Source organism: Populus alba, chromosome 17 (assembly GCF_005239225.2).
Source record: "Populus alba chromosome 17, ASM523922v2, whole genome shotgun sequence".
Taxonomy (NCBI): Eukaryota; Viridiplantae; Streptophyta; class Magnoliopsida; order Malpighiales; family Salicaceae; genus Populus; species Populus alba.
The window spans coordinates 17,336,583-17,359,636 of NC_133300.1; the positions used below are offsets into that span (position 1 = coordinate 17,336,583).

Consider the following 23,054-nt stretch of genomic DNA (forward strand, 5'->3'; position numbering starts at 1 on the left):
AAAACATGTGAGTTGATGTAGGAGAAAGAAAAAGGAAGAAGAAGAAGAATGTGACGTCAAAAACACACTAAGCTCTAATCATTATATCCATCGTATCATTATAAAGATCTTAACAAGGTGGATTCAATGATTTTAAAAACCACCATCATCAAAGACCTAACACTCCCTCATGCATCACCACAAGTGGTGGGCTAGGCTCACATATTGGTGGGTGTATTACAGGCTGGAAAGAGTTTTCTCCCATTCTTTTCAATTCAGTCATTGTTTCTTCTACAATAACTAGATTAATTCTCTCTAAGCCTACCCTCCTCCTCAAAGGAGTGCTCTCCAGAACAAGGACTACTCTCCAACCTTATTTTTCTTCACTTACCATGAATTATATCTCTCCATCATTTCTCCACTCTATACGAGGTAAGCTTACATGACCGAAATATATAAATACATTAAATCACTAAATAAATAAATTTTAGCAATAACTCAAAATAAAATTAAGTCTACTCCATAGGACTCCACGTACAAAGTAGGTCACATGATCCCTACTACCTTGCTCGTCTCCTCCATTACTTCCATTCTCAACATGCTCATTTTTATTTTATATTTACTAATTTAAATATTAGATGATATTTTATTTTGATAAAAAAAACTTATATTTTATTGTGAGCATGAAAGTTAGTGTGTGTTTGGCAGAACATTCTAAAAGTGTTTTTAAAAAAATAATTTTTTTTTGTTTTAAATTAATATAATTTTTATCTTTTCAAATCATTTTGATGTGCTCATCTCAAAAATATTTTTTAAAAAATAAAAAAATATTATTGGTATGCTTTCTAAATAAAAAACACCTTGAAAAAACAACAATAATCATATTCTCAAACACGCTCGTTAACTTACTAGACCAATAGTGAAATCCAATTACTTTATATATATATATATATATATATATATAACCAAGGGTATCCGGGTCAGTTTATACACACCACAACTAATTCTCGAATTTAATAAATATCCTGCAAGCCTAATAGACAGATAAAATATCATGCGGCAACAATAATGTATAAAAAAAATTGAACCCGGAGAAAAAAAGAGAGAGAACAAATCCCTTCCGCACGACTTTAAGGGCGTGAAATCCAATTACTTCATCAACAATATCGTAGCAGTGGAAAGCCCAATGCAATAACGAATTGATCACTGTATATTGAAAACGAATGCATTGGACGAATTAAAAGGATTCCCAGTGCCATTTCATGATATCTTCAAATTTGGAATATGTAAGAGATACATTCCTTTTACAAGAAAGAGTATTCTCCGGTTCAAATTTCAATTTCTGCTTCTAGCATAACATGAACAGGAACAGGATAACATAATATTTCGTATTTACCCCCCTTTTCTGTTCCGATGGGTGTCTCTCTATTTTTTTTATTTTAATTTGACAGTATAGATTTATCTTTGGACTAAGAATAAATTTTCTAAGTCACAAGATTTAAACTAAAGAAATCAACAAAAAAAATGATTATATTTTAATACTTTATATGTTTACATCAAATCGGAAAATTAAACTTTATACAAATAAAGCGACGGATTTGATTCAATTGCTCAAATGTTTTCTTTTTCCTTTTTCTTTTTTCTTTTCGTTTTTTTTTTTTTTTTTTTTGGCCTGTGACCACAAAAGCTCTAATTTATCCCGACGTCCTTGGAAATTCACCAATTCTGGTGGTCCACGATATTTTCCAAAACATTATGTTATACAATTAAAAGGGAATAATCGTCAGGTGGCAGCGATTCCTCCAATACCAGCCAACCATCCGGACTCACTCTCTTTCTCTCCATTGCCGTTTTATCTGTTGCTACTTATTCTTCCATTTTCTTAGGCACCAGAAACATTTCCTACTCACCCCCCACCCTCCTTCTCTCACTGTCACGCAAGCGCTCTGCACTTCAATCTTCAGATAACAAAACATGGTCTACACATCTATATAGCTAGACAGATATATATAGCACACTTTGAGGTAAGTTTTCTTGATGATGATATGATTTGTTTTGTCTAACAAGACTTCTTGCATTTTCTTCTTATGTTGTAACTATAATGTGGTGGCATGATTGTGTTTTTTTGTTATAAGGAAGCAGGCCCAGATTCTGTTTTGTTGAACATCTGTAGCAATTTGAGTACTATGTTACTAGACTTTGCCTGAGAAAATGTTTATTTTTCTTCCTTGATAGAGTAGTGACAACATGGATAGGAGAGTGTTTGATGATAGAAGAAGAATTGGGACAGTGAAGGCAGCTGTTAATATGTATGGAGAAAGAATTCTTGAAAGTAGTAGTTCTTCACTGAAGACACCAGCCCAGATGGATTTGCCTGAGGTATGATAAAACTGACAATAATTACGAACAGCTAAACCCCATTTATTTGTTAATTTTAAGCACTATATGTAAGTTAGTTTGAGGTGTTATTAGTAAATATTGAGTTGATGAATTCATTTAGAAGTCTTCCTCAAGAGCTAAGGAGCTGCACATGGCAAAGAGAGACTTGGTTAGATATAAAGAGAATAGAAGGGCTGCGGAGTCGGCTAAAGTGAAAGCAGAATCAGAGCTCTCGGAGGCGAAAAGAACGGTGAAAGAGCTTGTTTTACAGATTGAGAAATCAAATTTGAAGGTACAAGCTCAGGTGAGAGACATGGAAACGCTAAACAAGCTGAGTAAGCGCCAAGATATGGCTTTAATTGTTGGGAGTGATGAGAGCCATCAGTATGCAGAAGTGATAAGGGAGTTGGAAGGTGTGAAGCAAGAACTGAGTAAACTTAAGCTTGAGATGGCTTCTGTTTTGGAAGCGAAAATTCGGGCAGAGAAGGAAATAGAAACCTCAATTTCTAAATTATCGTCTAATATGAGCCATGCGGAAGCACTCAGGAAGAAGATTGATGAGGCAAATGAGGAGCAGGTGCTAGTTGAGCTGGCACAGATTGAGGCCTTGAAAGAATTTGGAGAAATTCAAGCTCAAAGAGAGAAGGAAGCGAGAGAATTCTCGTCCGCAATGCAGGAAACTAAGAACAAAAAGAAGAATGTCAAAGAGGAAATCAACAGCTCTACAGATCTTGAGTCTAAATTGGCTGTTACATTAAATGACGTGAATTTGATACAGAATGAATTAAAGCTCGCTAAAGATAAGGACGCAAAGGTACAGAGAAATGACAGCATGAAGCATCTGGGAGGCAGTTTTCGGGAAGGCAAGCGATTGGAGGATTCCTCTTTACTGAAATCCATAACTGAAGAATTGGAGGCAGCTAAGAAAGAATTGGCTTCAACTAGGGAAGAGGGTTTTCAGTTCATGACCTCAATGGATATCGTAAGGAATGAGCTGAAGCATGTCACAGAAGAAACAGTTCAGTTGAAGAAAGCGAAAGAGAAAGCTGATATAACTGCTCAAAATCTTAATTCAAAGCTCCTGAGAGCAAAGTCTAAATTGGAAACTGCAACTGCAGTTGAGGAGAAGGCAAGATCAACTTTATCCAGTCTGTCTGTGACACTTGAACAGTTGAAGATCGAAGCGGAGGTAACAAGGAAAGAGAAGAAGCTTATCTGCGAAGAAACTGCAAAAATCAAGGCAGAAATCGGCAATACTGATTCTCAAATAGACCTCACTGAAGAAAAATTGCAGTACGCAATTCAGGAGCTTGATGCAGTCAAAAAGTCAGAGTCTTCAGCTCTTCAGAATCTGAAAAATGTTATTGAGAACACCATGAGATCTAGAGCTTCTACTTCTCAACATAGTTCGTCGATTACTATCTCAAAGTTTGAGTACGAGTATTTAACTGGACATGCAGCCATGGCTGAAGAAATTGCAGACAAAAAGGTAGCAGCAGCTCAGGCATGGATTGAAGCATTGAAAGCCAGTGAAAAGGAGATATTGATGAAAATTGAACTAGCTCATGGAGACATCAGAGAAACAAGGGTGGAGGAAGAGAAAGAGATATATAGAACTGAGAGTTCACTATCTGCTAAAAGAATGGTAGAGGGAGAGCTTCGAAAATGGAGACAAGTGAGCAAGAAAAATACAGAAGCCGAGAACCAGCAACAGCCATTGCCAAGGAAATCCATGAAAGCTAATGGTAATCTGACTCCATCGAGACGTTCAAAGCTTCGAAATGCTGGTTCTCCATCAGTTCGAATGACTCCTCGGATAACTCCTAGATCAACTTCTATTACTATCAGGAAGAAAAGAACAATTGTGCCAAATTTAGCCAAGTTATTCATCGGAGAAAAAAGTTGACAAGGATCCATAAAATGTTTCAAATTTGTTACGGCTATGTGCTGTTATCTTTTTTCTCCTTGACATTTTGATTCAGTTCAAGAAAAAAAAAAAAAGCTGCATACAGTGAGCATTTGGAACAAAAGTTCCTAACTAGTGTCAGTCTTCCAAGTTTCATTTGCCTTCACCCTCATGCATTGGGAACTAGCAACTGTGGGCTGTGTGTGAACCAATCATGCAGAATAGCTGCAGATTGTGTGCAGGGAATTCACCAGTTAACCGAATGTCTTAAACAAGGCAGACATGCTATGAAAGTTCTTGTGCAAAAATATAAATCATAGTTCAGTGAAGAAATCTAAATCATAGATTTCTGATGTGGTCTGTTTTGAATTTGGATATACCATTTTCTTGATTTCTATTAGCATGCTTGGGTTGTTTTCAACACATTTCTGGATCTGGTATGCAGCAACCCACTTTTAAAATTGCTCTTATACTGCAGTTCAGCAGATGATTTGAAGTTATCTGAACATAAATGATCAACTGCAATTTCCTCTTGGCACAAGCTAAAAAGCACTTCACCCCTACATTGTTTGCTCCCATGTCCACTGTTTTTAGATACTCACTCAATTTCTGTTGACCAAAAGGAGAACTGAGGAGCACATCAGGGTCCCAGGGTTGGATTTTTCACCCCAAAAGTCAGCTATATACTTGCCTCACCCTTTTCACTCGTGATTGCCTATAATTATGTGTTTCACTCAGCCAAAAAGATTTTTACAATTATCTTACCATAAGCAAATAACATATACAAGTAAATAAACTCAAAGCACAACAAATATATAGGAAAATCTCTCAATTTTTATTAATCTCATAAATAAAGGATTACATAATATAAATATGTGCGATGCACCAAAATTACATGCTACACAACTAAGACTTTCCAATTTATTTATAAACAAAAATATAATGAGTTAGAAGACACAACCATCATCTTTATTTTTCAGAACATAGTGAGGCATCCCCCCCATATCCTCTATGAATTCAGTGGTCTATTTTTTAGCAAGTATTAGACAATTTCCCCTCCATGTTCCCATGATCTTAGCAACTTGTAGACCAACCTCAATTATGCCCCACATTTAGCCACCAGTTTTCCATGATCTGGATGTCCATAACTGCCACCACTAACCCACGATCTACATGTCCAATTGGTAGTCCCAACTGTTAGTTTTTGCTGTGTTTGCTGCCAGCTTAGAATGTCCATGATCCAAGCCACATGTCCATGCCAAGTCAAGAGTTCAATGACTCGTATGAACCGTTGCACATTGCTTGCTGAATTCGTCATTGCCTATGCAAGGCTGCTACTGTCTATAGCTGTCAAATTCTAGACAGTGTGTATTCGTTGGCACGTTCTCGCGTCTAGAGCTTTAACATAAAATCAAATTTTGGAAGTGTCTTATAGTCATGTTGACGACAGAACATATTCTGCAAATGAAATTTACACAACTAAACATTAGTGATTGGATTTACATAAAGTGCTCCATAAAGAAAGCATCTATAAATCACTGAAATTAGACAACAGGCTCCTTACCAATCCAGAACGATCGACATGAGAAAACATGGACACATCCAGGCCAGTGAGGTAAATGAGGCCATCAAAATTATTCATGATATTCTCTATTTTGTTTTGGTGTTGGACCATTTCAGACAAGATGTTTCTATCAAGGAATTTCAGACAAGATGTTAACAAGGTTTTTCTCTTACTGTACAAAATCAAAATTGCAAAGAAAAGTGATCAAAACACCACGTAGGTCGTTTATGAGATCCCAAGCGATATTGGAATATGTGTTGAATTGTAATGTTTTGTCTTCTTGTTCATTTTTGTAAGAATAATTTGGAGACTGACACCCTCAAAACCTTGTCATAGAAGGTTTTGAACAGAAGAAAAATAGATGTTAGTAAATGGAAATTACCATCCAACGGAATCACATGCAAAGAACACAAACAAAATATGATACCGAAGTATTCATGTGCCTTTTAGATATCTAGATATGTTTCTAACACAGGTATGTCAAGATAAATTGAAGAGTCCAGGCATATGAATTATTCTCTGCTGCATGCTCTATCTATTGAAATTGAAATACTGGACAAAGGGGAGATTGCTGAGACGAAACAGTAGGAGACTGGACACGGAGTGAGACTGATTCAGACCATATATCATAAACAATCAAGCACTCGTTATTTAAGTCGGCCATGATTGTTTTTATCACAGACCTCTTTATCTTAACTATCCCTTTCCAATGTAATGATAAGTTACTAAGAAGCAAAACCCAGTCCAAAGTTTGATCTGACCTCGAACTGAACACCAAACTTTCTCAGTAATGCCTAAATGGGGGCAGACCTTCCCTTTTGGTTCTCAAGCAGACAGCCCAGCCGACAAGACACGAACCCCAGTTGGACAGGTCATAAAACGAGTGAAGACTTTATTCCTCCACCGGTCATATCAAGACGAGAAGCCAAGCCTGTAGAGCTTGAAATTCAAAACGTCTTTCCAAACTATACTAGGTTTGCTCATTTAGTGGCACTTTTGGGCACCTAATAACGCCATCACTCACGCTAAAAACTGAATCCAAAGACCGATATTCTATTACGTGTCAACCTCACTGAAGCTTATGAAATTCAAATCACGGCAAGACTAGACAACACTATCTTGACTGATCTTAGTTTTTGACAGGTAATGATTAACTATGATGAATTGTCTGCATTTATAATTCTGGCATTGAAAGCATGCTACGATAAGCCCCCATTCAATTACTGCTGTCTAGCAATAATTCAACCTTAAGTTTGCTTTTAGTGAAAGCAAGTGTGTGGGGCACATGTTTTTGGCTTTTAACTTCAATGCTAGTAACCAGGAGGGCTGCAGTGACCTGTTTCTCCCAGTCTGCACTCTAACTAACAGTGGCCACTTCCTTAAAAGGTGATATAAGGTCCAGCAGAAAACACAAAGAAGTAAAGTACCTCTCTAGTTTTTCCCATTCTAACCTGCTTTATCACACAGGATGATCCCACAACCCATGACATTTCTCCTTTGAACTCCATTCAGCAGTTGCCTTATGGTAGAGATGGTTCTGCAATTTGCCTCTCTACTTTTCTTTATAGTCCACTATATTGCTTTTGTCGGTTCTGTTAATGATGAAGGTCTTGCTCTTCTATCCTTCAAGCAATCGATAGAAGACTCCACAACTCATTATATAGACAACTGGAACTCATCGGATGCAAACCCATGTTCATGGCATGGAGTTATGTGCAGAGAAGAAAAGGTCTTTTCTCTGATGCTTACAAATAAAGGGCTGGCCGGGAATCTGCAACTTGATGCTGGTAAGCTTGTTGCATTAAGTCATGTTGATCTCAGGAATAACCACCTCTCTGGAAGTTTCCCAGTCGAACTCTTTAATGCGACAGAATTAAAATCTTTGATCCTCTCGGGAAACTCATTTTCTGGGCCAGTTCCTGAAGAGATAGTGAACCTCAAGTACCTAAAGACTCTTGATCTTTCTCAAAATTCTTTCAATGCGTCATTACCCTCATCTATAATTCAATGCAAGAGACTGAAGAATCTTGTAGTCAGCCGAAATAGTTTCACTGGCTCTCTACCAGATACACTAGGATCCAATTTGATTAGGCTTCGGACACTGAATCTTTCACATAACAGCTTTAGCGGTTTGATCCCTGGCAGCCTAGGCAACTTGTCAAGCTTGCAAGGAGCGCTTGATCTATCTCACAATCTATTCAATGGCCCAATTCCAGCAAGCCTAGGAAATCTTCCTAAGTTAGTTTATATCAATCTCACTTGCAACAATCTTAGCGGTGCAATACCACAAAATGGTGCTCTAATGAATGTAGGTCCAGCTGCTTTTATTGGCAACCCTCTCCTTTGTGGGCCTCCTCTGAAAACTCGATGCCCCTCGGCTGCTTCCCATCCAAATATCGAGCCTGAACCCTTAGCAGTAGGAGACAGCTCAGGCAAGAGGAGGGGAGGAAAATGGTGCAGGATTGTGATTGCAACTGTTGCGGGTGCAGTGGTAGGAATTTGCTTAGTCAGTGTATCTTTCTGTTACTGGTACAAGAAGTCTTATGGTTGTAAGGAAAGCAAACGTACACAGGGCTGTAGTTTTGAAGAAAAATCAATGGTTAGAAAGGAAATGTTCTGCTTCAGAACAGATGACTTGGAATCTCTATCAGAAACTATGGAACAGTGCACTTTTGTTCCATTAGACTCGAAGGTCAGTTTTGATCTTGAACAACTTCTCAAAGCGTCTGCTTTTCTGGTTGGAAAGAGCAGTATAGGGATCGTATATAAAGTTGTTCTTGAAAAGGGGCTAACTGTTGCCGTAAGGAGACTGGAAGATGGAGGTTCTCAGAGGTTCAGGGAGTTTCAAACTGCAGTGGAAGCAATTGGCAAAATTAGACATCCAAACATAGTCAGCCTTCTAGCTTATTGTTGGGGCATCAACGAGAAGTTGCTCGTCTATGATTATGTGCCCAATGGTGACCTGGCCACCGTGATTCATGGTAAGTACCCCCCCTACTCACCATGTAAGAAACTAAAAGAATTAGGTAGCTTCCATGTCCATACTTTTGTTTTCCATGAAAAATCACAAGCATTCATCACATTAATTGCTCTGAATCTTTTTCTTCGAAATCTGACCAGGGAGAACAGGAATGACATACTTCAAACCTCTTTCATGGTCTGTTCGACTTAAAATCATGAAAGGATTAGCAAAGGGCTTAGCTTTTCTACATGAATGCAGTCCCAAAAGGTATGTCCATGGAAATTTAAAGACTCGCAACATACTGCTCGGAGAGAACATGGAGCCCCGCATCTCAGATTTTGGACTTAACTGCTTTGCTTATACAAGTAAAGAATCCTTACCGGGGGAACAAATGACAAGCGGAACACCACAAGAAGGTTCTCCTTACGCGTTGACACCAACACATACAGGCACGCCTGGGTCTTGTTATGAAGCTCCTGAGTCTTCAAAACTCATAAAACCATCACAGAAGTGGGATGTTTACTCATTTGGGGTGATTCTATTGGAGATGATTTCTGGGAAGCCACCAATGATGCAGGTAAGTCTATCAGGAATGGATCTAGTCCATTGGATTCAGCTTAGCTTTGAAGTTAAACCACCATCTGAAGTCCTAGATCCCTTCTTAACTCGTGAGTCAGACAAGGAACATGAAATGGTTGCAGTGCTTAAGATTGCTCTAGCCTGTGTCAACGCAAGCCCTGACAAGAGACCCTCCATGAAGAATGCTAGTGATAATCTGGGAAGATTGGTCCCTTCGACTTAAAATCAGTTTTTCACGAAGGAAAATGAGTACACACCTTCCTCGAAAAAATCAAACCAATGAGCGTGTTGTTCCTAAGGTTTGAATAACTAGTCTGCTATCAATATTTCTCTCCTGTTTGGAAGGCCTATGTTGCCTTGCATTGAACTCCTATTCACCACCATGTACATCTCAATCTTGCAGTATCTATTGTGCTTAAAAAATTAATTCACACAGCATATTCATTGTTACTTTGCATAATTTTGTCACGTTCTGCTTATTACTCCTAATTAATGGAATTTCTTCCTCCTATTACTTCATCTGGATCTCAATAAAAACATGCCATCTATTTCTACTCCTAAAGATAAATTGTGCAATCAGCATATAACATGTAAATAAATAGTGAAATGAGACCCAAGCAAAAATTCTGGGTGAAATATCATTTTTTTTTTATGCCGTGATTGATAGCCACATTAAAATTTTAATTAATATTGTTGTTCATAACCGTAATATCTATTTAAATTTAAGATTAACTCGTCAACCTGTTTATTAAAAAAATCACAAAACTATCAAAACTAGAACCCTGAAGTAAGATTTTTGAAATCTAAAGATTTAATGGTCGAAGTAGCAATTCTATGCTACTTTAAAAAAATCAGCCACCGGAAACTCCTATAAAAGTTTGAGCATGATTCAATGATCAGATCAAAAATTATGATTCTTTCGAGCTATCATTCTAGTCTGGCATGATCAGACCTCCTCGTGAACCTAGACTTGTCTCATTAATATATAAATACATCTAATAGACTATCCACGTAATCTATCTCAAAAAAATTCTCATCTAACTATGACAAACTCACACCTAACTACTCATAATAACTCGTGAAAACTACTGTATAAATAATAATTTTTTAAAATTTTAATTTGAATCTTTTTTTTAGTATACAAAATGGACAAACACATATATATTTTTACTTACAAAACATACTTAAAAAAAATTCATAAAATTATAGTTTTATGTTAAATGATTGATCGGTTATAATGCTTGCCAGGCGCGATAATAAGATCAAGTTCCAAACAATCTTAAAGAGCACCCCCAGAAGGAGATAATTTTGATTTACCACTGCTCAAAGCTGGCATTATTGCAGGAATATGTTCCCAGACTTTGAATGCACTAGCCCCACCTACTAACGAAAGCTGATCATGTCCAGGAATAAATATGCTCGCCTATCTTATTCAACAAAATCCAGAAACAACGGATTGCGATGCTTGCCATCAAACAACAAATGAATAATAAAAAAAAAAAAAAAAAAAAATAGTCAAGCTTGTAGCTAATAATTTTGAGTTGTTTGAGAAAATTAGGAATAACCTCTCACAGGGGCACAAACACAAGCCCCTGAGACATGATTTCATGATTGGTTATTAAACATCAATAAACAAACAAAATGACAATAAAACCAAAGTGAAATCAGCACATGGATGTCCTGCACCCCACTCGGACACTCCAGGAGTTTAAAGCAATTAGAAAATACCCAAAAAAAACGTATGATTAAAGTATACAAACGAGTACTCTGATTGTTGGAGCACAAATACAATTGTATGAGTTTAGTTGTATAATCTTAAACACCTACTTTAAAGTTACATCCACCATAACGTGATACAGAAAAAGAAAGACAAAACAGAAGGTACAAAGACTGGAATATCACTTCCATTACAAATAAAACACTATAATTCCAAAACTTAAACATCCAGAAAGGAAAGTCCAAGTTACCACAAACAGTTATCCCCAAATTGTTTCACAGTAGCTCGTGCTCATTGTGGCTGTGAGGTTCTAGGCTGTTGCTGCTTAATATTATCGGTATTTAACCGTGCCATAGCCTCTGATAACAAGATTGTTGTGGCTGGGGTCATGGTTTGGTACTGGGAAGGCAAAGTTGGAGGCGGAGGCTGGGACTTGTATATTTGGGCATGTACAGGATCGTCATCAATTTGTTTACCAGTCTCCACAGAAGCAGCACATATGGGTTGACCTTGGTGATTCATTTGAGGAGGCCCTCTACCTTGTTTCTGATTTTTAACATGTGGTACAGTAACAGGTGAACTTGTTCTATAAACTTGTGAGGTTAACTCAGCTACGGGTAAACTAGCAGCGGCATTGGACACCATTTGAGCAGGGTACATAGACGAATCAGGATGTATGGGAGGACGACTAGAAGCAACAGCTGCAGTGTTCATCAAACTATTTTGCATAGGCAAATTGTAAGGCTGTGCAACAGGCACTAGGTATATCGGCTGAGGTTGGTTGCTCTGATAATAAACCTGCTGCTGAGGCACCGGAGAACTCATCACATAGTAAGAAGACAATGGCACTATACCAGTTGTGTTCTGGGGTACATACTGCGGGGCAGCTGTTTGAACAAATTGCAGCTGTTGTAACTGATCATATTGTAATGACAATGGATACCCAGAAACGGGAACTGTATTATGCATCTCAACCCCAATGAGAGGAGGAGGATTAGGGATTTTCCTCTCTGACTCGAATGGATTTATTAGAGAAACTTTATTCTCCACTGAAGTAACAGCCCCGACTGGATCTTGAAATGTCACAAACTGTGAATCTTGACAAACTGCAGTTCCCACACCATGATCACTGCAACAACCAGAGTTACAGCAACCAGTTACACTCATTTACAGCCAAAATAACATGACTTTAACATCTAAACATCCAAATTTCTCTCATTAAACCTTTCATAAAACAAACCTCGAAGATTCACACCCAAATGAAACATCAAAAACGAAAAACCACTAACAATTAACAACCAATTATATTCATCAACATCAAAATAATTTTACAACAAAAAGGCATCATATTCATTCTCCTCAAAATTCCCGAAACATAAAAATCAAACATCTACTACATAATACCTAGCAATGATTATATAACAATTAAAGATGTGATCATTTGAGTTAAATACGTTTCTACTAAAAAGAACAGAACTTTAACATCCTAAGAATCTAAATATGCATACTTCTCAAGATTATCGAACAAGAAAAGCCAAACTAGCCTTAAAAAACTCAAAACAGAACATAAAAAAACAGAGTTTTAACAACAATACCTTGAAATTCCTTCTGGCGTTGACAATTGAACCTTATTATCCAGCAAAACAGTCCCATTATCCTCAACGAAACCACCTTTAACACCCAAATTAGATAACGAAACCGAAGACGAAGTTGACCCAAAAGAAGAAGAAGTTTCCAGGACCATGGACTCAGCTCCGCAGAACCCACCACCATTATTACCATTACCCTCAAGATTCACAATCTTTGTATTCTTCAATGCATCAACAAACCAAGTTTCAGTCTTTGGGTGATTTAATTGTGTTGTAGCCTTTAACTCGGGCTGACTCAAAATGGGTTTGGTTGGAAACACGAATAATCTAAGACGTGAAGGTGTACGGTTGTTTTGGTGCTCATCAAGCATGATAAGGACATCTTCATCTGAGGCAAGTGAAATGAGAGAATCAAGATTGTGATGTGGAAGTTGGTATTTTAGAGTGATTGGTACGGTTATTTTCAGAGTTGTCGATAAGTGAGAGATTAAAGAGGAGAGCGTGAGACCGTTGGAGGTGGTGTTTGTGGCGGTGGCGGAGCTGGTACCAGTGGGGATGGTGATGAGGCGGGTGTCACCACCTGAATAAGAAAGGGATTTGGTGTGGGGGTTTGGGATTATGTGGCCATCGTAGCTGCACATTAGACGGAGTTTTGGAGTGGTGGCCGGTAGTTGAGGTTGTTGTGGTGGTTGAGGGTCCATGGTGGTGGCGGTGGAGAGATGGTGGAGGAGGTGGAGATCTAAGGAGTACGAGATGGGATTGGGTCACGTGTTAGCGTTTTTTATACACTTTTATACGTGGTGGACGCCCAATGCGCACTAAATTAGGATAAACAATATTGCTCCTTGTAGATATTCCAATATTACACTTTCATCCTATTACGTAAACTTTTCCGGTCTAATCTCTTATAATTATTTACCAGTTTCAATGTGAATTTGTGACTTTCTCTTATTTATTTTTTAGTTTTAAATATTTTCATATATATGGGATTTCGGTGTGAAAATATAGAGGAAAAGGATGCTGAAGCATAACCTTTTCTTATAGCTATTTAACAATGAAAAGTGATAATAAGAGTAATTTGATTTTGGGACCAAGTTTAAGATGATAGAAAAAAATATATAAAAATAATAAATCAATGACTGGTTGTTATAATAATAATAATAATAATAATAATAATAATAAACATTAAGGAATGATAGTGAAAACGTTCTGAAAATTATAGGCTAACATTGGAAAAGGTTGACCGACAAGTAAGAGAAGGGTCAAATATTTTGCTTTTCCGAATGCCGACCTACAAATTGTTTTAATATATATGTATGACTTGTACATGAATTCGGTGTCCCTCAACCTCTACGCCTCCAAAAACTCTGACACTGCTGCTCTCTGTTTTTCCCTGTAAGTTAACCTACACGTTTGTTAAACATCAATATTGACTTGGAAGTTTGGTCTCCTCCATCAATTTTATTGCTGGAACTTGAAGCTTTGCTTCTGTTTTCTTTCTATCGATGCGACGTGTGCAGTTGTTAAAGTTTAGTCCTGCTTCGAAACAGTTTGCCTTGGTTGTGTTAACTTACATTTTTTTCCCTTGCTTTTAAGGAATTTTTAACGGTATCCCATGATTTTAGAGGTTACTTAACTTAGTAATAATCTTTAATTTTGCGAATCTGCTTACCGTGATATAACTCAATGACTGCTCTTGTTTCTGATATGTGCCTCGCCATGTTGCTTGTTTCTTCATTGGATTATGTACTATGCTTGTTCTACACATGCTATGTCACTTGTTCGTACTCTTTACTGTTTTTTTTTTTTTTTTTTACTTCCAGCTCTGTGATAAGTTGGCATTAGGGGTTTTGATAGTTCGATTGCTGATGGAGAACCCATCAAAGCTTATGGTACTGAGCTCTTCTAAGGGAAACAACGTTGCTAATAGTCATGACAGACTCATTAGACTTCCAGAGCACATTATTCATCACATTATTTCATTCCTTGGGGCTAATGATATTGCTCGGCTAAGCTTTGCCTCGAAAGGATATCGACAGATATGTATTTCTAGTCCTTACTTGTATTTCGATGTTGATTTTGCTTCACATGAATGTGCCACCAAGTGTAGCCAGTTTAAAGAATTTCTCAGCAAGTTTCTGAGATCCCGCAATGGCCAGCGGATACAACTGCTTCGTTTTCGTTGGCTATGTGATTCATGTGAGTGTTCTCATGAAAGGCCTTATGATTCCTGGGTTTGTCATGCTTTAAGGTGTGATGTTAAAGAGCTTGATATTGGATGTCGACTTGATGAACAGAATTGTTTCGCTTTGCCGATGTCGGCAACTGGTTATGCTTCCTTGAGGGTGCTAAAACTGAGTTTGCAGGATTGCTGCTTAGATGGTCTCTTGCCAGCGACGTTGGTTTCTCTCGAGGTCTTATCGCTGAAATCTTTACGAGTTTATGGGGCCTTATTGGAGGCTTGGATATCTACCAACTGCCCATCACTTAAAAGGTTAAATCTTGAAGCTATTAAGATTATGGATGGTTTCCCCATCTCCTCTACTTCATCTCTTCAAGAGCTGACAATTCATAATTGCTATGTTAGTCACGTCATGGGCTTCTGCAAGAATAGCATCAAGGGCTCGTCCCTTAAAAATGTAACCATATCTGATTGCATATTCAGAGAAGCCGAAGTGTCCAAGATAAAAATTGCTTGTTCATCACTTGAAAATTTAACGCTCCGAGGGTGTGTCTTTGGATCCGGGTGCTATGTTTCCATCGCTTGTCCGCTCCTTGAAAATTTAACAATCCATAAATGTTCCGTAAATGAATGTAATGGCATTGACATCAGACACTGTCCGTCTCTGATAAATCTGATGATAAGTCAGTGCACGTTGCAGTTACTGCATCTCAACATTCCCACTTCCTCCCTTAGAAAATTGTCGATTTTTGAATGCAGCAGTCAGTTTCCTATTAGTATTGCTGTTTCAGCTGAACAGCTTCAAACTTTGTCATTGAAGTTGTATGGTTCTTGGTGGAAGGGTTCAGTATTTGAAATTCAACCACAGAAATTAATATGTTTACAAGAGGCGATTGTCGAATTCGTTGATCTTCAGTTCTTCATTACTGATAAAGACATCTGCAATTCTGTGTTAAGAGCAGTACAATACGCCCGAGTTTTGCAGTTAAGCATTCAAATTATTGAGGTGAATAATCATCTCCTCTCCTTGATATGTTATTTCTTCTTCTTCTTTTTCCTTTTCAGTTGATTAATTACAGACTTTCCCATTCTTCTGAGAAAATTTGATCGACCTTGATAATAATAATAATAATGCAGGTTCTATCAGAAGAAGATCATGTTAAAATTTTATTTGGGAACTTGCTTGATTTGGTCATGGTATGTGACAAATTAGAGGCCTGCCAAATGATCGCAATGGCCTGCTTTCTCATGAGGGCTCCAAACCTAAGGACACTGACCATAAGATATGAACAGAAGTCTAGTAGAATTTCTGAACTCGATGTAAAAGAGGATGTAAGAATCTCCCTTTTTCTCACTAGCAAGTTTAGTCTTAGTTTTTAGCCCTTTGACTTCTTTTACATAATCTAATTTCTTTGTTTTTCAGCTTGCCAAGCTCTTGTCTTTGGCTGTGAAGAAGTATCAGTCGAAGCATGGGAAGTCAGAAACCCTTTTGCTTGGTGATCAATTGATGAAACTGAAGCTATCTCTTCACAAAAATTAGAGTAAAACACTTTGGTACGTGCAGCAGCTTAAGCATGCAGAACGAATAGAGCTAAAAACAATTCTTCATCAGAAATTAGTAGTGATAGTTCAAGCAAATTAACATGTCCTACTGGTGCCTTGTGTTTTGTTCCTTTTGAAGGTTTTTGAAATGGTTTTTCAGCATCTATGTATGAAATAACCACTTATAAGGACTTCACTTCGAGAGCTTGTGGTTTGTCATTGATTCAAAAAGCAGCCCACATTTTCAAAAAAAAAAAACCACATTGAAGATTATTTGAGTTTCATAGGATAACATTGAGAAGTTTAACTAATAGGTACCCAAGTGAAACGCTGCAGAATCTACAGGGGCTGAAATGTGCCTTACAGACTGAATTATTTTAATTCTTCTTAGTATATCTGCACTTGAATTCTCTATCTCACTTCCACGACTCATAAAAGGATTACCAACAAGTCTGTTAAACCCTAGTAGTGAGCTAAAAGTTTCGTCTATTTTATAGCTGGAACTTGAAGTTTGCTTTGCTTATGTTTATTATTGTTATATCAGAAGTTACTTCACATATAGCTATACGTAAACTAGGCATTAGATTTGTTTTTGAATTTTATTGAATCTTTTTCTTGACTCAATGTCTTCAGCATGTTAGGTTGAGCAGTAATTTTAAGATGGTCGGATAAGTAATTAGTTATATTCTATTAAATTTTTTAAAAAAATAGATATAAGTAAGAGAGAAAATGTATGGAATTGATTTTTTTTTTTCTAGCTTTCACGTGTATCATTAAAAAATATTACTTTTTTAAATATTATAAAATTTTTCAAGTTAGGAGTATCTTGATGAATGAATATAGGACAAATTAATAATTGAATGTTCACTTGGATTGCCGAATAAAATATTCAATATAGTAAACAAAAATTAAGTACCTTTTAATCTTAGTCAATTTTTTAAACATGTAATCCCTATATACACACTGGTGCATTCCTAAAACTTTAGTTATAATCTTTTAGTTTTGAAAAATCAATCATTTTGATTTTAAAGGTTAGTATAGTAAGTTAAAAATCTGGCAATAAGTTGCTGTAACTTCGAGACCCCATTGAATCTGCCTATCAACAGTACCTCTCTTAAATTTCTGGGTTTGGCATCCGTTTCCGCGTTACTGTTCCAGGTGAACAACTTCAAACTGTCAATGGTGGCGTGAGAGAAGATTTGAAGTTTAATCGCAGAATTTACTTTAAAAACCCTTTTTTTTTCATCTTTACAACCAAACGCATTTCTGTCACAGCTATTTTCATCTTGTTTGTTCCGAAAAAGTAAGCAAATGCTACCTACAAGGTGTAACTATTAAGTTTCCTCACTTCCATTCTTTCTGTAACAAGATCAATAGCTGCAATGGAATGCTGAGAAGAGTAAGATATGCTAAAGTATTACAGATAAGCGTAGAAATCATGGAGGTAATTAATCATTTTTCTTATGCCTTCTTTAACCTTTCTGTTGCTAGATCACATACTTCTCCTGTTAAAAAATATGGCTGACTTGACGCGGGTTCTGTCAAAGAAAGATCACCTACCAATGTTGTTTGATAACTTCATCATTCTGTTGTGTTATGTGGCAATCTAGAGGCCTTCTAAATGATAACAATTGCCTGCTTTCTCATGTGAGTTCCAATCTAAGGACGGTAACAATAAGTTATAATCACAACCCTAGTAGAATTTTCTGAAAGTGATGTAAGAAACAAGGTATGTCTAAAATACTACTGCTTGGTGATCAATTTACGAGTAAATAAGCCTTCATTGTCTCAGGGAAGTTGCTATAGATGAATTTGATTTGCAAATGGTTTGTTGCCTCCGAAATGCAAACCATTTGGTTGCCTTCGCTGTTTCACTTAGCAAATCTTTGTCCCTCTCTTTGTTCAACTGTGTCTGCTTTGTTAGTCAACTTCACAATTCACTCGTAGATTACAACGTTTCGTAGTGATGAACTTGATGCCTGGATATTGGAGCATAAATTCGAGCATAATCTGCTTTAACAAAGCTGGATGGATTCTGGTCCCTAGTGGACAAAGCTACGATGTTTTCGGGAAGTTTATAGACATCCAAAAAACATAGCATAACATTTCTTGGACAAGAAACGGGAAATGCAACTGTCGCCCATGATCGCTTTGTTCACAGCAATGAACACCTCTTCGTTATGATCGCTTTGTCCAGTGCCAATTCCTACACAAGGGATCGGAACCAATCATCACTATGATTAAGCACATAACCTCTTCACACACCTTCACCGTGTTATCATGTACATGCAGTCCCTATATACTGGAGCATTAATCTTCAAACTGAAATGTCCTGTAGTGTTACACTCTTCGCATTGCACTCACAGCTGAACCTTACAAACCCCTCCAGCAGGAGTTCTGTCAAGAGTGCGGTTATCAAGGATCTTGACACACGATCATTCTTTAAGGACAAACAAAGATCATTCATGACCATTTTTTTCACAAACAATATCAAATACGGAGAATACTTTATTATTAAGTTAATCTCTAAACGTAGATTTAGCTTCACAACACTCCAATGTTAGTGATTCCGAAGTACGGTCAAGGCCAGTTAATATATCCTCAAGAAACAGAATCCAAATTTGTTCAAGATGTTGGCAACGGATTCTAAGGTATTAAGCAGTGATCAACGATAGAGATTAAATGATGTAAGCAAATTCGAAATGCTATAGAAAGAGAAGAGAACACTGAGTTGCAGCTGGGGAGGAAAATTCTATGATAATCAGTTTCTTTCTCGTGACTGTCAGAAATTACTCTTCATTTTGAAAATAAAGAATTTCTCATGTTTCTTCACTTCATTGTGCATCCTCAAATGGTAGAGCGTAACTGGCCAGAGATCATTTCTCTCTCTTCAGAATGTCACAGTTACTTTCTTTCATCCATATATCCAGAGACAGAGGTAATAAACTACCGCAGAAATATAAAGCTACCTTTTTAAAGCTTTTGTTTCAGGCAAGCTCCAAAAGGCTATGAAAAGAGTGAATTACCAGAATATCCAATTAAAGATCTACACATTAACAGCAGACATATCCACTTTCCTGGGAGGATGCACCACATTTTTGTTTCCAGGAAAGGCATTACGTGAGATGTCTACCAGGGCCTTGAAACTATATGGTTCATGCATGGATATCTCTGATAAGACTTTTCTGTTCAGCTGAATGTTCTCCTTCATCAGCCCATGCATGAAGTTACCATAATTAACCTGTGATAAATAAAAATATAGCAGAAGAAGAAACCGAAGGTCAGTATCTCATCATGGAGAAGTTTCATTATAAGAAGGAAAATATTTAAGTTGCACTGCCCAAACATACATCAACATGATCCAAAATGATAAAGAAGAAGTCAATTGCACTTCATTTTTTCCCGGTTTGTGTTATATAATAAAAAAGAAAAGAAAAGAAAGTCGAAATCTAGAATAAGTAGATTAAAAGAATCCTGGATTCTACCCCCTGGAGAACAGAATCATCTCACTTCCTAGTTCATATATCAGAGAATAGTAACCTATTTCACAATTCCATCCCTGGAGAACAGAATCATCCAACATGAGCTACAATTCAAACCATAGCAAACCACTAGCTCCAATGCTGAAATTCAAGTCTGATAAAGGTATTTCTTTCATGTAGAAGTTTGCTTGTTCAAGTAAAGATTCAATAACCTCTAGGGCAAGGCAATGCAACAATCCACATGAGAAAACATAGCAACAAGTTCAGAAAACATAGAGCATGTCTAACACAAGGTACATTCCATATGGTAATAAATGGCCACATAAACATTGATTTCAGAAGCACTGGAATCTAATAACCTGTTCATCACATGACTCAAGAGTCAAGTCTCAACACAAGTCAATAAAAATGGCAGGCAAAACACGATGAGCCACATCATTTCTCATTATGACAACTCTTGCACAAAAATGAAAAAAAATATGCAGCTCAACATGCATGTTTGGATCATTTCATCCAAAGCATATGAAAGCCATCCTACTCTCCATTACCTAATGTAGCTACCACATCAACCACTACAAAGCAGAGTCCTTAAGCCTTTAATTTTCTCCAAAACCACTTCTCTTTTATATGCTTCACTGCACTTTCAACTGCCCCTACGCATACATCAGACAAGAAAAAATTGCTCTAGACCAAAAAATTATTGGAAGGTACTATACATGACCAAATCTTAGCTTGCACAACCGATTAAACTCTTTTCCCTCATCAATAGAAAGGATCTCTGCCAATGCAAACCACTGATCATCATAAAAACAATTCTCACACTATCAAGACTTTGATTACTTCCAATTTAACACTTATTAGCAAAGATTATGTCTTTGAAACACCAAACCTTGAGCTTTACATGCACACCCCAAAAGAAATGATCAAGATAAAGACTTCTATTTTTATTTCAAAATTATATCAGAAGAAAAATAAAAGGAGAGACTAGAATTCATCTGAGTTCACAGCTAAAAGCCTCAAAACATCAACCTTTATATAAATGGCAATTCAAAATCTACATTTTCTAGCAATTACATCTCATTATTTTCAATTCAGAATGTCAATCAGTAATTCATTCAAGAAAATCAAAACCAAACAAAGAAAAATCAAGACTTCACCAAAAAAAAAAAAGCACAACAAACCCAGAAAAGAAAAGCCATTCATTCAATGACAAAAGAAAAACCCACCAACAAGATGGGTAAAAAAATAAAAAGAAAGTAGGAAAATAGACTTACACCATGTTGGCGGGTGCCAGCATTGATGCGTTGGATCCAAAGAGAGCGCATGTCCCTCTTCTTGTTGCGGCGATCTCTGTAAGAGTACTGCAAGGCCTTCTCAACCCTTTCTCTAGCTATCCTTATACAGTTCTTTGCTCTTCCTCTAAACCCTTTTGCTAGTTTGAATATTTCCTTCTTGTTCATCTTTTCTTTTCGTCTTGTCAGTGATGTTGCTGGCTAGTATGATGTTGGAAATGGATTTTTCTCACTCTTCTTTGTAGGGTTTTAGTTTATGGGTTGTTTTTAGGTCTTTTTATGATGGAGGGCTTAGCCTTTGGATTTATTGTAAATTTGGCATATGTTTTTAGAGTATTTACACCAATAGCCCATGTAAATTCCTTTAAATGCACATTTCATGACACGATGATATATTAAAAAAATAATAAATAAATTCGCCGGAGTGCTAATTCTAAGATTTAAATCTAAAATATTGAGAAAAGGAAAAACATTGGCCAATTTAGAACTATCATAGAGCTTCACTTCATGTAAATAATATAGCTCCTCTCTTCTTCTTCTTTTTCTTCTTCTTTTTTATTTAGCCTCCCATTTTTTTTCCCATTCTTTCGCCCTTTATTTTAATTTTTTTTAATTTTATTTTTGGATTTTTGTAATAGTTACCTTATTATTTTTAGACTAACCAAGTCAACTAAAATATGTCAAAATAATTCTCACACAATTTAATTTTAAACTCAAACTAAACTAGGAGTCGGATTGAGTTTTTTTTATGTCATTTTTATTCTTTTTTTTTCCTCAAATTAATCTTTGGATTGTTTTACTGGTCGGTCTAGTTGTATCTGGACTAACCAATGGTCAATCTAATTCTTTTTTTTTCTCAAATTCATCCTCAAACTTTTTTATTAGTCAGTCAGGTTGTCTCTGGACTGGCCACAGTCAAAGAACTAGTCAAAGTCAAAAAAATTTCTCAACCTAAAAGCTTAAATTGTTAGGTAAGACCCCAATATATGATTTATGTAATTATCTAAAACATATCCTCAAGTGTTTGGGCTTGAAACTTGCACAAGCCAACACTACCTTATGCTTAATTTTTATTAAATAGAATAGAGGTGGTGAGATTTGAATTCTTGACTGCTTGGTCAACAAAACTCTAATACTATGTCAAAAAATTATCCCAACCCCAAAGTTTAAGCTGTTAGGTAAAGCTCCAAAATATAATTTATATAATTCTCTAATAGCCATGTATGGTCACATCAAAGCAACTCCCACACCATTTGATTTTAAACTCATCTTAGATAATAAATTAGATCATGAGATTTTTTATTTCAATTTCATCTTTATTTTTTCTCAATTTCATTCTCTTGTATTTTTATTAGTTAGGTTAGATGTCCTTGGATCAACCATGTTAACTAGGTTACATCAAGACAACTCCCACATAATTTAATTTTAAACATAGATTAGGAAATGAGTTGGTTTAGAAGGTTTCAAGGTTGACCGAGTTTAATAAAAATATCAAATATAATCTATTGTCTAAATATTTTTTTGTTATACTAAAAAAAAAATTAACTTAACCTACAATATAGTGTGAGTTGTAAACTAGTAATTTGTAAGTTAGGAATGGCAATAGTTATCTTATCAATTTAGAATTAGAAAAAGTTAAACAGTGAATGGGAATCTAATAAATTAAAGATAAATGGTGAATGGGAATTTAATAAATTATTAAAAAAGGTATATTTAACAATTTTTTAATTTCTTATTAGACTTAAAAAATAATCAATATAGTTTTTGAATTTGACTAAACTTAGAATGTTATAATAAATATAATAGATAAAATAAAGTAAATATAATAGATAAGATAAAGTAAAGACTATACCAACCGGAGAGTTTGTACTAACTCTTATC

General features: G+C 36.4%; 5 protein-coding genes across 7 annotated transcripts; 3 read left to right on the forward strand and 2 right to left on the reverse strand.

Annotated features, from left to right (window-relative positions):
• The first annotated feature begins 1,777 nt into the window (after window positions 1-1,777).
• LOC118029782 (protein PLASTID MOVEMENT IMPAIRED 2) lies at window positions 1,778-4,655 on the forward strand. 3 transcript variants are annotated; one of them, XM_035033713.2, is made up of 3 exons: window positions 1,778-2,003; window positions 2,215-2,358; window positions 2,480-4,655. In XM_035033713.2, exons 2-3 carry the CDS (start codon window positions 2,227-2,229, stop codon window positions 4,262-4,264), a joined length of 1,917 nt encoding a protein of 638 aa, XP_034889604.1. In that variant the 5' UTR covers window positions 1,778-2,003; window positions 2,215-2,226; the 3' UTR covers window positions 4,265-4,655. The 3 variants fall into 3 exon arrangements, with proteins under 3 accessions (XP_034889604.1, XP_034889606.1, XP_034889605.1); XM_035033715.2 differs by having other exon boundaries at window positions 2,483-4,655; XM_035033714.2 differs by having other exon boundaries at window positions 2,220-2,358.
• Window positions 4,656-7,182: 2,527 nt separating this feature from the next.
• On the forward strand, window positions 7,183-9,902 carry LOC118029788 (receptor protein kinase-like protein ZAR1). Its single transcript, XM_035033720.2, has 2 exons — window positions 7,183-8,809; window positions 8,949-9,902. The coding sequence occupies exons 1-2, from the start codon at window positions 7,351-7,353 to the stop codon at window positions 9,590-9,592; spliced, it is 2,103 nt and encodes a 700-aa protein (XP_034889611.1). The 5' UTR covers window positions 7,183-7,350; the 3' UTR covers window positions 9,593-9,902.
• Window positions 9,903-11,094: 1,192 nt separating this feature from the next.
• On the reverse strand, window positions 11,095-13,451 carry LOC118029673 (protein PAL OF QUIRKY). The gene is made up of 2 exons (XM_035033573.2): window positions 12,682-13,451; window positions 11,095-12,215 (listed from the first exon to the last, which is right to left on the reverse strand). The coding sequence occupies exons 1-2, from the start codon at window positions 13,374-13,376 to the stop codon at window positions 11,378-11,380; spliced, it is 1,533 nt and encodes a 510-aa protein (XP_034889464.1). The 5' UTR covers window positions 13,377-13,451; the 3' UTR covers window positions 11,095-11,377.
• Window positions 13,452-14,022: 571 nt separating this feature from the next.
• LOC118029757 (uncharacterized) lies at window positions 14,023-16,595 on the forward strand. Its single transcript, XM_035033683.2, has 4 exons — window positions 14,023-14,070; window positions 14,499-15,863; window positions 15,995-16,189; window positions 16,281-16,595. Exons 2-4 carry the CDS (start codon window positions 14,544-14,546, stop codon window positions 16,395-16,397), a joined length of 1,632 nt encoding a protein of 543 aa, XP_034889574.1. The 5' UTR covers window positions 14,023-14,070; window positions 14,499-14,543; the 3' UTR covers window positions 16,398-16,595.
• A 2,482-nt stretch (window positions 16,596-19,077) lies between these two features.
• Window positions 19,078-21,425, reverse strand: LOC118029783 (uncharacterized). Its single transcript, XM_035033716.2, has 2 exons — window positions 21,156-21,425; window positions 19,078-19,640 (listed from the first exon to the last, which is right to left on the reverse strand). The coding sequence occupies exons 1-2, from the start codon at window positions 21,339-21,341 to the stop codon at window positions 19,446-19,448; spliced, it is 381 nt and encodes a 126-aa protein (XP_034889607.1). The 5' UTR covers window positions 21,342-21,425; the 3' UTR covers window positions 19,078-19,445.
• Window positions 21,426-23,054: the final 1,629 nt, after the last annotated feature.

Excerpts from the sequence above, each read along its gene's own strand:
- LOC118029783 (XM_035033716.2), bottom strand. The coding sequence starts at position 21,341 with ATGAACAAGAAGGAAATATTCAAACTAGCAAAAGGGTTTAGAGGAAGA. Across the intron at positions 19,641-21,155 it reads CTGGCACCCGCCAACATGGT|GTTAATTATGGTAACTTCAT; the intron begins GTAAGTCTATTT and ends TATTTATCACAG.
- LOC118029788 (XM_035033720.2), top strand. The coding sequence starts at position 7,351 with ATGGTAGAGATGGTTCTGCAATTTGCCTCTCTACTTTTCTTTATAGTC. Across the intron at positions 8,810-8,948 it reads CCTGGCCACCGTGATTCATG|GGAGAACAGGAATGACATAC; the intron begins GTAAGTACCCCC and ends AAATCTGACCAG.
- LOC118029673 (XM_035033573.2), bottom strand. The coding sequence starts at position 13,376 with ATGGACCCTCAACCACCACAACAACCTCAACTACCGGCCACCACTCCA. Across the intron at positions 12,216-12,681 it reads ACGCCAGAAGGAATTTCAAG|TGATCATGGTGTGGGAACTG; the intron begins GTATTGTTGTTA and ends TGGTTGTTGCAG.
- LOC118029782 (XM_035033713.2), top strand. The coding sequence starts at position 2,227 with ATGGATAGGAGAGTGTTTGATGATAGAAGAAGAATTGGGACAGTGAAG. Across the intron at positions 2,359-2,479 it reads CCCAGATGGATTTGCCTGAG|AAGTCTTCCTCAAGAGCTAA; the intron begins GTATGATAAAAC and ends GAATTCATTTAG.
- LOC118029757 (XM_035033683.2), top strand. The coding sequence starts at position 14,544 with ATGGAGAACCCATCAAAGCTTATGGTACTGAGCTCTTCTAAGGGAAAC. Across the intron at positions 15,864-15,994 it reads TAAGCATTCAAATTATTGAG|GTTCTATCAGAAGAAGATCA; the intron begins GTGAATAATCAT and ends ATAATAATGCAG. Across the intron at positions 16,190-16,280 it reads AACTCGATGTAAAAGAGGAT|CTTGCCAAGCTCTTGTCTTT; the intron begins GTAAGAATCTCC and ends TTTGTTTTTCAG.